Here is a 15,709-nt window from a genome sequence, read left to right as displayed (position 1 = left end):
GGAAGACTGCCTTTCTAGTAGCTATCACCTCAGCTAGACGGGTGTCGGAACTCCGGGCTCTTGTGGTAGACCCCCCATATATGGTCTTCCACAAAGACAAGGTGCAGCTGAGACCACACCCTGCCTTTCTCCCCAAGGTGGTCTCAGCCTTCCACGTCAACCAAGAGATATTCCTCCCGGTTTTTTTCCCGAAACCTCACTCCTCAGGCAGGGAGCAGCAGCTCCACTCGCTTGATGTCCGTAGGGCTCTCGCGTTCTACGTGGAGAGGACCAAGCCCTTCCGCAAATCCCCCCAGCTTTTCGTGGCAGTAGCGGACCGCATGAAAGGGCTTCCTATCTCCTCCCAGAGGTTATCCTCTTGGGTAACGTCCTGCATCAGGACCTGTTATGACTTGGCCCGTGTCCCTACGGGCCGTGTGACTGCGCATTCTACCAGGGCGCAGGCGTCGTCGCTGGCTTTCCTCGCCCGTGTGCCCATCCAGGAAATCTGTCGGGCAGCGACCTGGTCATCGGTCCACACCTTTGCTTCCCACTACGCCCTGGTCCAGCAGTCAAGAGAGGATGCGGCCTTCGGAACTGCAGTGCTCCATGCCGCGACTTCTCACTCCGACCCCACCGCCTAGGTATGGCTTGGGATTCACCTAACTGGAATGGATGTGAGCAATCACTCGAAGAAGAAAAGACGGTTACTCACCTTTGTAACTGTTGTTCTTCGAGATGTGTTGCTCACATCCATTCCACACCCGCCCTCCTTCCCCACTGTCGGAGTAGCCGGCAAGAAGGAACTGAGGAGCGGGCGGGCCGGCAGGGATATATATTGGGCGCCATGGCGGCGCCACTCCAGGGGGCGACCTGCCGGCCCACTGGAGTTGCTAGGGTAAAAAAAGTTTCCGACGAACGTGCACGCGCGGCGCGCACACCTAACTGGAATGGATGTGAGCAACACATCTCGAAGAACAACAGTTACAAAGGTGAGTAACCGTCTTATCAAAGACTGCGGACTCTCTTGATGGAAGCGTCACTGAATCCGGTACCGTCAGCGCAGCCGGCCACCTCTACACCGGCACCGGACCGCGCCGGCACCGGAAAGACACCCTGGCACCGCCCATCCCCGGCACCGGGATCCGATCAAAGACCCTTGACGTCTGTGACATCTCGGCAGGCTCGAGTGGAGCGCCCGGCACCTACCTCTGCCGCGGCACTGCCTGCAGGGTTGCCGTCGACTCCGGGCCCGGAAGGTCCGTCGAGTCCGGCCCCTCCGAGCTCCCCCTTAAGATCTGGGATCGAGCCATTAGTCCCGTCCACGCCGGAGACCTTCGCTTTGGCACGGGACTTGATAGCTCTGACTGAGCCATCCCAGCCTCAACCCCCAGTACCCCCGGTGCGGGTCATCTCCAGAGGCAAGCCGACATTGAGAGCGCCCTCTCTGGAATCCAGGCATCGATCGCCTTCGAGGCCCCGACGACGTGGACGCTCGCGCTCTTGGCGCCGCTCGCAGTCCCGGCACCGCTCTCCTAGGTGGCACCGGTCGCACTCGCGGCGCAGGTCGACGTAGGTACGGTCCCGGTCTGGCTCTTCTCCATACCGGCACCGGGACTCTAGGAGCCGTTCGCGTCGGCAATCAACTCCCCGGTCGACCTTCCGGCACCGCGCCGGTGGCAGGTCCCGGTCGACCTCCCGGCACCGCGCCGGTGGCAGGTCCCGGTCCCCAGCGCCATCCCGGCACCGCGCTGGTGGCAGGTCCCGGTCCCCAGCGCCATCCCGGCACCGCATCGGACGTAGATCGCGGTCCCGGCACCGAGCTGGAGGCAGGTCCCGGTCTGGATCCTGGCACCGAGTACCGGACCGATCCCGGTCCCGGCACCGGTATGGCTCCCGGTACCGATCCTCGGCACCGAGAGGATCGTCGGCGTCGGGACTGAGGGAGGCCTATCAGCCGAGTTCGGCACCTCCATGGCCTTCGAGGCAGCCATCGGTCTCCTCTCAGGCGGACAGCGTTTATACGCTGGGCCCGGACAGACACGCGGCCCTCTTCCAGGACCCTCCGCCTCAAGACCAAGGGCCACAGCAGTGGGGGTTTTGGACTCCCTGGGCGTACCATCAAACCCAGGGTCCACAACATACTTCTCCCCAGCCTGCGGCGGACCGAAGACCACCAGAATCAATGCTGTCTCGCCCCCCTCCCTCTCCGGAAGGCGAGGACAGGTCCAGCCACCAGGACCCAGAGCTCCCTCCGCAGCCGGAGGGCCGGGTCCAGACGGAATCCCCTGTGGATGCTCTGCTGCCAGGGATCTCCTTGTCATCTTCCCCTGACGAGGCAGTGGCAGGCACCTCGTCCTCCAGCCCTCCCCCTCTCGACCTCAGGGCACATCAGGACCTCCTCAGGCGCGTGGCGCAAAACTTGAATTTACAAGTGGAGGAGGTCGCTGAGATAGAGGATCCGGTGGTCAGCATCCTCTCTGCAGATGCTCCCACCAGGGCTGCCCTGCCTTTCATTAGGACCATTCAGGCCAACGCCACCACTATCTGGCAGTCACCGGCCTCCATCCCTCCTACCGCACGAGGCGTGGAGAGAAAGTACATGGCCCCCTCTAAGGGCTATGAATTCCTGCACGTCCACCCGACACCGTGCTCCCTCGTGGTACAGTCAGTGAACGAGAGGGAGCACCATGGACAAGAGGCCCCAGCGCCCAAATCTAAGGAGGCGAGGCGGATGGACCTCCTAGGCCGTAAAGTCTATTCGGCGGGGGCGCTACAACTCAGGGTCTCCAATCAACAGGCCCTCCTTAGCCGCTACTCGTTTAACTCCTGGGTAGCGGCGGACAAGTTTAAGGAGATGTTGCCGCGGGAGGCACGTCAAGAATTTGCGGCGATTCTTGACAAAGGCAAGAAGGTCGCAAAGACCTCGCTGCAGGCCTCATTGGACGCTGCAGACTCAGCCGCTCGGACCCTTGCCTCAGGGCTTACAATGCACCGCATATCCTGGCTTCAGGTCTCTGGCCTTCCACCGGAGCTCCAGTATACCATCCAGGACCTCCCCTTCGAAGGCCAGGGCCTGTTTTCAGACAAGACAGACCCCAGGCTAAAGAGCCTTAAAGACAATTGCGTCATCATGTGCTCTTTGGGGATGCATGCGCCCGTGACGCAGCGCAGACCCTTCCGGCCGCAGAACCAGCAGCAACAACGCCGGCCGTATCCCCAGTTCCGCCCACGGCAGGACCTTAATAGGCGCCGGGGCAGGAACAGTAGGCGCAGACAGTTGGGTGGCCAAGGGGGGGCAGAACCAAGGCTCCTCCAAAGGCCCCACCCGGACCCAAGCCTTCATTTTGAAGGTGCGCCCGAGGGCGCAGTACCAGTTTCCCCTTCGGATCCTTCCCCACAGTTTTCCAACCGTCTTTCGTTTTTCCTCCAGGCGTGGACCCGAATAACATCAGACCGCTGGGTCTTATGCACTGTACAGGCCGGTTACCGTCTGCAGTTTTCATCGCCCCCCCCCACCCTCGTCCCTCTTCAGGGACCCCTCTCACAAGCAATTCCTCCGTCAGGAGGTACAGACGCTCCTCGACAAGGGAGCCATAGAGGAGGTTCCAGAGAGCGAGAAGGGCAAGGGGTTTTATTCCTGTTACTTTCTGATCCCCAAGGCCAAGGGAGGCCTCAGACCTATCCTCAACCTGCGAGAACTCAACAAGCATATGGTGAAGTTGAAGTTCCGCATGGTATCCCTGGGGACCATCATCCCATCGCTGGATCCTGGAGACTGGTACGCCGTCCTCGACATGCAGGACGCTTACTTTCATATCGCCATATTTCCACAGCACAGGCGTTTCCTTCGCTTCGTGGTCGACCGCAAGCATTATCAATTTGCGAACCTCCCATTTGGCCTTTCTACGGCCCCGAGGGTATTCACGAAATGCATGGCAGTCGTCGCACATCTTCGGCGCAGCCGCATTCACGTGTTCCCCTACCTCGACGACTGGTTGGTCCGAGGCACATCAGAGCTGCAGATCCGCAACCACGTCCGCAGGATCAGCAACCTCTTTGCTGCCCTAGGCCTCATTGTCAACGTGGACAAGTCCACTCTGCTCCCCACGCAGAGGATAGAGTTAATCGGGGCCGTTCTGGATTCCACCTTGGCCAGGGCCTTGCTACCATTGCCCAGGTTCCAGTCGCTATCGGCCATCATTCTGCGCTTGCAGGCGGCCCCCCTGACCTCCATAAGAACATGTCTGACCCTCCTGGGCCATATGGCGGCCTGTACGTTCGTGACGGCGTATGCTCGACTCCGCATGAGTCCTCTCCAATCTTGGCTCATCGCGCAGTACCAGCCGGCCAGACATTTGTTAGACACAGTTGTCACCATCCCCCAGGGGGTACTGGACTCCCTCTGGTGGTGGCTAGACCAGTCCGTCGTGTGTGTAGGGCTCCCGTTCCATCCGCCCCAACCCTCGGCATCCCTGACGACGGACGCCTCAGATCTGGGCTGGGGGGCGCACAGCGGAACCCTGAGGACTCAGGGCCTGTGGTCCCCCCAGGAACTGGACCTCCACATCAACATACGGGAGTTGAGAGCGGTCCGTCTTGCTTGTCAAGCGTTCGTCCATCACCTTCAAGGTCGCTGTGTCGCGGTGTTCACCGACAACACGATGACCATGTACTATATCAACAAGCAGGGCAGCACCAGATCCTCTCCCCTATGTCAGGAGGTGACGCGGCTCTGGGAATTTTGTATAGCCCATGCCATTCACCTCACGGCCTCCTACCTACCTGGAGTACGAAACACACTGGCGGATCGCCTGAGCAGATCCTTCCGCTCACACGAGTGGTCCCTTCACCTGGACGTCGCACTCTCACTCTTCCAGAGGTGGGGTCGTCCCCGGATGGACCTCTTCGTGTCCAGGGAGAACAGGAAATGCCAGGCATTCTGCTCCTTTCACGGTCAGGAGCCCGGGTCATTAGCGGACGCCTTCCTTATCCCATGGGCGACCCATCTGTTTTATGCGTTCCCTCCGTTTCCGCTGGTCCACAAGGTCCTCCTCAAGGTGCGCAGGGACAGGGCTCACATGATTCTGATAGCCCCAGCGTGGCCCAGGCAACATTGGTACCCCATGTTGCTGGACCTCTCAATAACCAACCCAGTTCCCCTGCCCCTTCACCTGGATCTGATCACCCAGGACCACGGCAGACTCTGTCACCCGGACCTTCGGTCTCTGCATCTCACAGCGTGGCTCTTGCGTGGCTGACCAGCTCTGAGTTACGCTGCTCTACCCCGGTTCGAGAAGTTCTCCTGGGCAGTAGGAAGCCTTCCACTAGAGCTACGTATTCAGCCAAGTGGAAGCATTTTTCCTGCTGGTGCTCGGAGAAGGGTTTTCTCCCTATGGAGGTTTCCATCGCCAATATTCTGAACTACATCTGGTCCCTCAAGGTCCAGGGTCTGGCGATATCATCCCTTCGGGTTCACCTAGCGGCCATTTCCACCTTTCATCCAGGAGGAGATGGCCGTTCTGTCTTCTCCCACCCTATGGTGGCAAGATTCCTGAAGGGGATGGAAGGTCTCTACCCACAGGTCTGTCCCCCTGCCCCTTCATGGGATCTCAACCTCGTTCTGGCTCGGCTCATGGGCCCTCCATTTGAACCGTTAGCGACTTGCTCCCTGCTCTACCTCTCCTGGAAGACCGCCTTTCTAGTGGCCATCACCTCAGCTAGACTGGTGTCAGAACTCCGGGCTCTCACGGAAGACCCCCTGTATACGGTCTTCCATAAGGACAAAGTGCAGCTGAGACCGCACCCTGCCTTTCTCCCTAAGGTGGTCTCAGCCTTTCACATTAACCAGGAGATCTTCCTTCCCATCTTTTTCCCAAAGCCCCATTCGTCCCGCAGGGAGCAACAACTCCACTCACTGGATGTCCGTCGGACACTAGCGTTTTATGTGGAGAGGACCAAACCGTTCCGCAAGTCCCCCCAACTCTTCGTGGCGATAGCGGAACGTGTCAAGGGCCTTCCTGTTTCCTCGCAGAGGATATCCTCGTGGGTAACGTCCTGTATCAGGACCTGTTATGACTTGGCTCACATCCCTACGGGCCGTGTGACTGCACACTCTACCAGGGCGCAGGCGTCATCACTGGCTTTCCTTGCCCGAGTGCCGATCCAAGAGATCTGTAGGGCGGCGGCCTGGTCATCGGTCCACGCTTTCGCTTCCCATTACGCCCTGGTCCAGCAGTCCAGAGATGACGCGGCCTTCGGCTCAGCAGTGCTCCATGCCGCGACTTCTCACTCCGACCCTACCGCCTAGGTAAGGCTTGGGATTCACCTAACTGGAATGGATATGAGCAATCACTCGAAGAAGAAAAGACGGTTACTCACCTTTGTAACTGTTGTTCTTCGAGATGTGTTGCTCATATCCATTCCACACCCGCCCTCCTTCCCCACTGTCGGAGTAGCCGGCAAGAAGGAACTGAGGAGCGGGCGGGCCGGCAGGGGTATATATCAAGCACCATGGCGGCGCCACTCCAGAGGGCGACCTGCCGGCCCACTGGAGTTGCTAGGGTAAAAAGTTTCCGGCACACGTGCACGCGCGGCGCGGACACCTAACTGGAATGGATGTGAGCAACACATCTCGAAGAACAACAGTTACAAAGGTGAGTAACCGTCTTTTCTGAGTGCAGTACAAAGTAGTAGTAAGAGCGAAAGAGTTGAACTGTTACTAACTTGATGTAATGGTAAAAGGGACCAGGACATTCAAACCAACTTGGAACATGAGAATTTCCATCATGCCAAACATATTCTGTGTCTGAGAGGACATATTTGGAGCAAATAAACCTGCATGTACAAGCTTACCAAACCCTACCCTGTCCAACTCACATTTGAAAATTGTGCCAGGACAGTTCAAAGGTCCAAATTCTGCCCCAAGGTTCTCACTATGTGACAATACTGAAATGGCTTGTCAAGACACAATTTGGTCCCAAGCGTAGAGGCAGATTCTGTCACCATTATGCAGGGTAATACCTACCTGCAATGTGACTACGGAGGAGAGTGAGTAAGGATGGCTCATGTGGCACAGCCCTATCCAGCAGTCCTTCAGTGGAAGTTTTTTGAGTATGGATTAAATAAGGTTATGTCTACGCTAGTAGCTGGTGCTGAGATTCCGCTGCTTGTGAACACACATCTCACCCTCACTCTCATTGAGTTAGCGCAAGTATAAATGAATAGCAATGTAGCTGTAGTAGCACTAGGCATAGGTGTCAACTTCCCCTGTTTCCTGTGGGTGCTTGAGTCTCCCTCTGCCCTGGCCCCACCCCCACTCCACCCCTTCCATGAGACCTCGCCCCAGCCCTGCCCCTTTCCACTCCTGCCGTGCCCCCATTCCAACCCCTTCCCCAAAGTCCCTGCCCCAACTCCGTCCCCAAATCCCTGCCCCGGCCCTGCCTCTTCCTTGCCTTCTCCCCTGAGCACACCTCCTCCCCCTCCCCCCCCCCGGAGCATGCTAATGCTGCCAAACAGCTGTTTGGCGGTGGCTGGGCAGGAAGTGCTGGGAGGTGGGTGAAGGAGCAGGGCTGTGGCCTGCTCAAGGGAGGAGGAGGAGGTGGGACGAGGGGTGAGGGGAGCTTGGCTGCTGGTGGGTACAGAGCACCCACTAATTTTCCTCCATGGGTGCTCCAGCCCCAGAGCACCCATGAAGTCAGTGACTGGGGCACTAGGAGCTGCAATGGAGGCACAGCTGAGCCATGCCAAATACGTACCCATCGGTTTCCAGGGTGGGTTTATATTCTGTATGGCTCAGCCAAGAAGCAGCTACTGCTGCTCCACTGCTACAGCGATTATTTAACTGTTCCACTGTTGTTTATACCTGCACTAGCTGAATGAGATCTAGCATGAGCTATGTGTACACAAGCACGGGAATCACAGCACTAGCTCGTAGTGTAGCCAGAGCCTGAGATGAGCATAATGTAGCTCATACTATACAGCAATCAAGGTCAGCGAGTCCTTGTGGTTTTTGTCACACAGATAAGAACCCAGGTTGGGAGGATGGTGGTTTTGCACATATTATATGGCAGAGCTATCTTTGATAACGTCTGTTTCTAGGGACTTGTCTACATGGTATATTAGTCTGCGCCAGAGGATACTGGGCTAGATAGACCTTTGGTCTGACCCAATATGGCCGTTCATATGTGGCTAGAGAGATGCACAGGCCCAATCCTGATCTTCCGTGCCCATGCAAAGAACTCTTATGTGGATTGTGCCATTGAAATCAGTGGGCCAATTCATGTAAGTAGAGGGTGTCAAGATCTTGTCCTAACTCAGTGGTCCTCAATCTGTTCCTAACTGGACCACATTTTCCATACTGGGGACCCTCCCTCCCATTTAGTGGCAAGGCAAGGTGGTCACGACTGCCAGGCTGAGAACTCCTGTCCTGGTGCTAAATATGATTCAAGATTACAACTTTAAACACCTGTTTTCTTTCCCCACTGTAGGTTGCTCCTGTAATTAAAGAGAGAATGATGAAGAAAGGCAGCATGATGTTAGGGTACCAACCCCATCGTGGCAAAGTCAACTTCTTTCGCCAGATAGTGATCAGTCCCCAGGTGAGCCGTGAGGACATGGACTTCCTGCTGGACGAGATTGACTTGCTTGGCAGAGACTTGTAGCTGTAGTTCAACAGCACCAGGCACTGCTTATATGCATGATGTTTACAGATCAAGAATAGCAGCTGCGTAAATGGTACCATCACTACTGTTCTGAGAATGACCTCCCATATGCTAATAAGGCAGGTATTTGGCAGGTACCTGTGACAGACGGGGCCAGATTAGCTGCTGACATAAGTGGGCATGACATCATTAACTTCAGTGGAGTCATGCCTGCTTATGTCAGCCATGAATTTAGCTCAGTGAGTATTAAAATCAAAACACATCTCTAATACGTTAATATTTTAGCCTGGCATGCATTTAAGGATAAAGGCCCAGTCGGTGATTGAACTAGTAAGGCCTGATGCTAGGGGTCCTGTGGCTCTCTTAATGAAAGCCCCTAAACTAGCAAATTGCCCAGCACAAAATGGGCCCAATCAACATTTGCCCACTCATAAACTTACCAGGATTTTAGCAGAACTGAGAATGTTGGAATGGAGATAGTAGCATTTTTTAACTTTTTGTCAACAGGAGATACAAACAGGAGATGTTAAAGTGTAAACATTTCTTTAGCACCTTTAGACGCATGATAAAATTTTAACCAAAAAGTTAGAAAAATAGATTTATCTTAAAGGAATGTGTTTTTTATGCAGGATAGCTATTCGTTAAGAATTGATATAACAAAGCATTGTATTTATCATGGTTCCTTATGATATTCCTACAGATTTAAAAATAGCTAGCTCTCTTGTGATCAGTGTATAATTCTTTTTTGATGTTAAACTTAAGCTGCTGTATAAGTTAAATTTGTCTGTGATTTTAGTATATGAACATTGTTAAAAAAATAAGTGAAATACCAAAATTAAATTCTAACCTTTATAGTTATTCAGAATTACATTTTATTTAGACAAATAATTTTGTGAGTGGTGTAGTTTAATTTTTTCTATCTATATAATGATTCTTTCAGTCATAAAAACAGAAATCATAAATGTATCTTTGGGTGGGAGTTCTAGCAGGAAATTTAAGGAAATGGCCACATTTTTCACTTCTAACTTGTAACACTAACTTACTTTGATGTTTTGTTCTTTGTTCCATAATCTGTCTTTGAGGAAGCAATGACCAATATGAAGCTTTTTGTTGTAATGTATCTGTATTGTTGAAAGCTGTCTTTAAATGCAGTGCTGGATGTTTTCATTTCATGTATTGTGGTAGTATCCAGTATTGTAGAACATTCCCAGTTTCAGTCTCCAAGATACCAGTGTGGAACGTTTGCCAGTATCAGTCACACTATCAGAGCAGTAGATGAGAACAAGAGCTTAATAGACCTCTGCAGAATATACTGGGAGTGGATACTTTTGAGCCATGGTACACCATTGATATTATTGGGGAGTTCTTGATAAAAGTCATTGGCATAACATAACGCTTTGGTTTTGCCCTGTAATACTTACCAGTTCACATCATCAAACACTACCTATGATTAAGGCTCCGTGTTTGTCACGGAGGTCATGTGACCTCCATGACTTCTGCAGCAGCTGCTGTGCCTGGCCCAGGGGCTGCCTGACTGCTGCTGGGGCAGTCTCGCCCCTCCTCCCCCCACCCGCCAGCAGCAGGAGTTTGGGTGCTTGCCTGGAGTGGGGAGGGCTGCCCTCCCTCAGCTCCTAGCTCCAGGTGCTGCCTCTGCCTGCAGGCACCACCTCCGCAGTGCCCATTGGTCATGGTTCCTAGCCAATGGGAACTGCAGAACCAGGTCTTGAGGCTGAACAGAGGCAGCAGCATGTGGAGCTCAGGAGCCGGGTAGGGAGCCTGTCCCAACCCCGCCAATCCTCCCCCCTCCCGGTTCCCTCCCACCCCGGGCTGCTACTTTCCTCCCCGAGCACCCAAGGCACCCCTGCCTGGTTGCACCCCATCCTGAGCACCTTACCCTCTCCCAGGCCATGCCTCACACATGACCCCTTGAGCTGCCCCCCCCCCCCCGTTTTAGCCAGGGGGATATAGTAAAAGTCATGGACAGACCACGGGCCATGAATGTTTGTTTACTGCCCGTCACCTATCTGTGACTTTTTTACTTAAAACACCTGTGACTAAAACATAGCCTTACCTTTGACTTCCGGGTATAGCAGCCATCATAACATCATTTAAAAACCTGATCCAGCAAAGGAGTCAAGTACCTGCTTAAAGTTAAGCACTTGGCAGGTCAGGGACCAATTGCTCTGATAAACAGCCACCCACTCTTGACCGGTGTGCAAAGAACCTAAAGAGCACTGAGTTACCAGAATTGCTTTGCTATTGCTTCGGTAGAGTAACCAGTCTCTTTTTTTGGCTTAGAAAGAAAAGTGTCAGGATTTTCTGATTCTGACCTAGATTCTCAGCTGGTAAAAGCCAGCCTAGCTCCATTCACTTGAATAAAGCTGTCCTAGCTTACAGCAGCTGATGATTTGGTCCTCTGTGTTTTACTAGTGAAAAGTGTCGTCATGCTATTACATTCATCTTAACAAATTACTGCTTTCAGTGATTGAGACAGTCCCAGTACACTTCTGGTTGTCTGTCTGAAATACCATCGTTCTAAATCTATCATAGTAGTAGCTGTATTTTTAAACAAAAGCCAAACTGAACTTTTTTTGAATGTTTGCACAAAATATTTCTTGGATTTACACTTGCACTGTATTTGCTTTCTTGAAAGGTGAAGCTGAACCTTACAGTATGATGGAATTAACTTTCTGAGCTCTGTATTTTCTCTGTTGCTGTCAGCTCCCTGTAACACCTAAGGGATGTAATAAGCGGGTCCTGCTTCAGAATTGTAACAGCATTTTCCTATAGTAGCTTATTTAGACCTAATAAATGCAAAATGTCTATTTTTTAGTCAATCATTTGAATAAAAAGTAAAGTAAATGGCACTCTTCTAAAGGGAGGCTGGGCTTGTCATTTGTAAATTGAAAAAACCAGGAATATAAATGTTGCCTTTAAAGAAGGGCAAAGGGTGAGTGCTCCAGATGGCAGAAGCCGCCTGCATTTGAGACTCTCAGGTGCGCTTTACCCCTGCTGCATACAGTGGGTTATTAATATGCAGTGGCAGAAGAATACTGCCCGTATTACTTTTGATAAACACCTGGCGTAAGGGAGTATTACAATTTTACTCCTCTTCTCAGTTAAACTGTCAAATGCAGAAGTTAAACTGTCTTTGCAGCAAGTGGGAGTGTTAATTTTCTGAAATATCCCGGTTGAAAATAAATGGATCACTCGACGACTCCTCTTCTGGTCAGGGAATTACCATCTTTCAGAGCACTGAGCCAGATTCTTCCAATGCACAGATATAACTCAAGGCAGACTTACTCACTCTCTTTGGTTCCCTTTCTAATAATTACTGGTGTCTCAGTAGCCAAACTGTTTTAGAGGTGTGCATTTGATTCACATACGTGGCTTTGGTATTGTGGCGTTATCTGTCATAAAGAAAGTTCTTAGATTGAGGGTACAATGAGCCAAATTGTGCCCTCTCCTGCGTGTATGCATATTGCAGTAACATGGAGCATATTTATTTCTTGGGAATTTTGCCTCTCTCTCCATCTGCAATTTCACACACATAATACAGTTACAGCGCATGCAGGAGAAATAATTTTGGACTATAGAGATCCTGCTAGTAAGAATTCCTCTATAGGATTGGCATAGTGTCTGATCATGCAAGATTTGTATGCATGAAACTCCTATTGACTTCAGGATAAACGTTGTGTTTGGAGGGCGTGGTGGACTGGGCACTGAATGTCATAGGCCAAACTTTGGATTTTTATACTACGAAGAAATTTCTTTGATTTGTCAGTGCTGTAGTACATGTCTGGATAGAATTTTACAAGCAAAGGATGCCTATCCCCCATAAAGCAAAGATTAACTTAGACTAACCCAAAGAAATGTTGTCAGACCCTTTCTCATACGGGGTAGCACCATAGACTATCCTTACTTCAGTGGGTGTGCTCGTGGTGTTGTGAGAGTCAGTGGGCATCAGAATCTGGCCCCTAGCGCAGCTGATATATTTAAATGTGCATCTTGCAAATACATAGAGGCTAAACAGTCTCCTTGGTCACAGGGTTAAATAATTATTCTTAAAGTATCCGTTTAGAAATGTTTGTACTCTGTAAAATTGTTTAATCACTTTAAGTCCAGCCTGGGTCTTCGTCCTGTCCTGGGGAGGTGATGAGAAAACGCAGATAATAAAGCTCCTTCATGCTTCAGAAGAATGGATGTCTAAGTAGTGTGCAGTGTCTAGAAATTCCACCCCTTATTTCTGGGTTATTTTAGAAGGGGTTATCTTGGTGAGGACAGAATCTGTCATGTGTAGGAAATGGCCATTTTAGAGGCATGGACTGCTTCTGCTGCCAAAGAAATCACCTGGGAGTGGTTTCGCATGCTATCAAAGCCTGTCTAGGGTGTTGCTGTGCCCTGTCTCAGTTGCTAGCTGTGTACCCGTCAGACTATCTAGGTTTATCTGCCCTCAGTCCTCCTTAAACTTCTCTTTTGAAGGGATTGAGGTTTATCCTTATTGGCGTCATACAGAACTGAAGTCTTCTCGCTTATAGCCCTAAATGCTGCATCAACATGCTCTCCAAATAGCTTATGACCCTTACAGGGCAGGGCTGTCAGTCTCATTTTACTAACTCAGTAAATCCCCTGCATCCAAGACGTAAGCCAGAGGGCTTGTCTGTCCAGAACATTAAATGGGATGCCCTGACAAAGAATGGTAAGCAGCTCTAGCCACAACAAAAAATAATCTGCAAGCCTGGTGCCTAAAAAGAGTTAGTTTTTCTTTATTTGTTTTTAATGCCGGAGTTTCTAGCCAAGTCTGTCTTGCGCCATGCTAACCTGAATGGAAACTGCTCCAGACAACAGAGGAGTGATGCCAAAATTGAATATTCTGTTGGCCTGTCTGCCATCACTGGAAATTGAACCTAGGTATCCATGTTAGTGGGACTAGTGGGAAAAAAATGGATTTGAGGCTCAGTTTGGGTTGCATTGTCACCATGTAGGACTATGTTTGCTCTATACTATTGATGTTTTCTCAGCTCAGTCAGGAAGTCCTGAATCTACAGCTTCTTCTTTAACATAACGTACCTCCAATATGTCTGTTAGTCTTTAAGGTGCCACAGGACTCTTTGCTGCTTTTACATATCCTATCTCCTCCTCCTGCTTCCTGGACTGAGAGGTGTGGTTGCTGGACCTGACAGCATCAGCTTGAGGAGAAGGGATATTTCATGGTGGAGTGGGATTTACTGCATACAGAAGTCTTCCCCTAGTTTCTAGCTTATATGTACTCATGGATCCACCCATCCACTTATATCATGCTCAGCCCTCTAATTTCTGAAAGCCTCCTTCCTACAGCCCCAAACCGGATATAGCCCTTTCTCCCCATTTCCTACCTCCATTGACTCATTCTGTGAGATGCACAGTCACCTGGCTCCTGGAAATTAGCCTACCTCCAGATATCCTCCACCTGTGAACAGCCTAGTTTCCTATAGGTGAGTTGGTTGATGTCGGTAAATCACTTTGCTGATATTTTCAATGTATGCAGTAAGGTAAATGTTAAATATTGTTATTACATGCTGAAATAATGCAATTGCACAAATTCATTATGTCACAATTGCCCATGCTAATTGCAGGTTGGATGCAATCAAAACAGCTCTGCTGGGTAAATGCGCTGTGCATGAGAGATCGTGGTGCAGGGTTTTTTTGTTTTTTTTTTCTTTCTTCTTTAAATTGAATCTAACCCTACACAATTATATGTTTTCACTTCAGATATACAATTAGATGTTATTACACTAATTCTGTAACTGCACAATAACCAACCAGAAATTACACTGAAAAGCAAAACAAAACAAGAAATGTGCACAGCAAGAGGTATAATAAAAAGAACGTGAAAGGTTTTGTGACAGACCCGTGAATGGAAATAATTTCAGGGTGACGGTTAAACCTCCATTTGATGTAATGTTCATTAATGAATTGTGTGTTTATGTGTGTTATAAAGCACCATTTGAACAATGGAGGTGTGAACTGATAAGTACTGTAGCCAATCAAACTCACATATGTAAATATTTATGCACCCAGACAAAAAATATAACGGTCTGTCTATTTACTCTGGATGAGCCCTTTGAAAGGAATAATTTCCCTTTGCATTATGGCAATGTTTTACACATATCTCAACATAAAGCTTGTTTTAAAGCATTCAAAGAAAACGTGATCTTGGTAACTGGGACTTGATTATAAAATATTATTGAAAATGTGGTCTTGGAAAAAGGATAATGCCAATAAAGATGTTGAAGCCTTTAACGGAAACCCTGTAACTTGAGTTGGTTGAAATTTTTCAAATACTTTTTTCATCAACAATTGGCTTTTTTTTTTTAATTGGAAACTCCCCTTGCATCCCTCCCCACATTTAACAGTGGTTTTTCCCTATGCTTTGATCCTACAAGGCTCTCTGTGGGAAGACTCCAGTATGCACGTAGATCCTGCAGTGGATGAAAATGCAAATATTGCAGAAGAGGATAGGATGATTGCTGCTGGCTACTCCTCAGCAAAGGGAGGTAATTTCATCTTTACTGCCATCAGAACTGATTCAGTAGTTTAGTTTGTTACATTAGCCATTATGATTACAGCTATTTAGCTTCCTTCAAAGAGAGTTGGTTCCCAGGTGCTTCCCCAAACCAGGTCAGGGTGGCCAGATACACTCCCTCACATGGCAACAGCTGCTCTCTTGGGAATTTTAGTTAAATAAATGCCCTTTGCATCCCCAAATTGAACTCTAGATATTCCAACAGGTTTATAACTGGACTAATACAGTATATTTACTACTGTGTACTTAGTGCAGCTACAGTCAGGCCCACCAAGGGTAAAGGTTTGCAAACATGAGGCCGTAATTTTCTGTAGTACCATAAGTGAGAGTGGCAAAGGGTGAGAGTGTTGCCTGGAAGGTCCAGAGTCCCCCAGCCGTAAGCTCCAATGAGCGCTCAGTTCTAGTACACAGCTCAATAAAGTTACCTTCTGTGTTTTGGTGAATTAATGAATTGCCTCAGGGGTGCTTGAGAAGAAACAGTTTCTGAGGAGGAATTTGAAAG

General features: G+C 50.2%; 2 protein-coding genes across 2 annotated transcripts in view; one reads left to right on the top strand and one right to left on the bottom strand.

Annotated features, from left to right (window-relative positions):
• GADL1 (glutamate decarboxylase like 1) overlaps nucleotides 1–11,504 on the top strand; it is a 132,986-nt gene extending 121,482 nt beyond the window's left edge. The window contains exon 15 of the mRNA XM_050938467.1: nucleotides 8,469–11,504. Within this exon, the coding sequence (XP_050794424.1) occupies nucleotides 8,469–8,642 (174 nt within the window). The 3' untranslated portion in view covers nucleotides 8,643–11,504. The remainder of the gene's footprint in view (nucleotides 1–8,468) is intronic.
• Nucleotides 1–15,709, bottom strand: part of GPD1L (glycerol-3-phosphate dehydrogenase 1 like) — an 844,690-nt gene that overhangs the window by 732,922 nt on the left and 96,059 nt on the right. The window lies entirely within an intron of this gene.

This window comes from Gopherus flavomarginatus, chromosome 2, assembly GCF_025201925.1.
Source record: "Gopherus flavomarginatus isolate rGopFla2 chromosome 2, rGopFla2.mat.asm, whole genome shotgun sequence".
NCBI classification, from domain to species: Eukaryota; Metazoa; Chordata; order Testudines; family Testudinidae; genus Gopherus; species Gopherus flavomarginatus.
The sequence above is the reverse complement of the archived record's forward strand: the minus strand, read 5'-3'. Positions and strand labels throughout refer to the sequence as shown.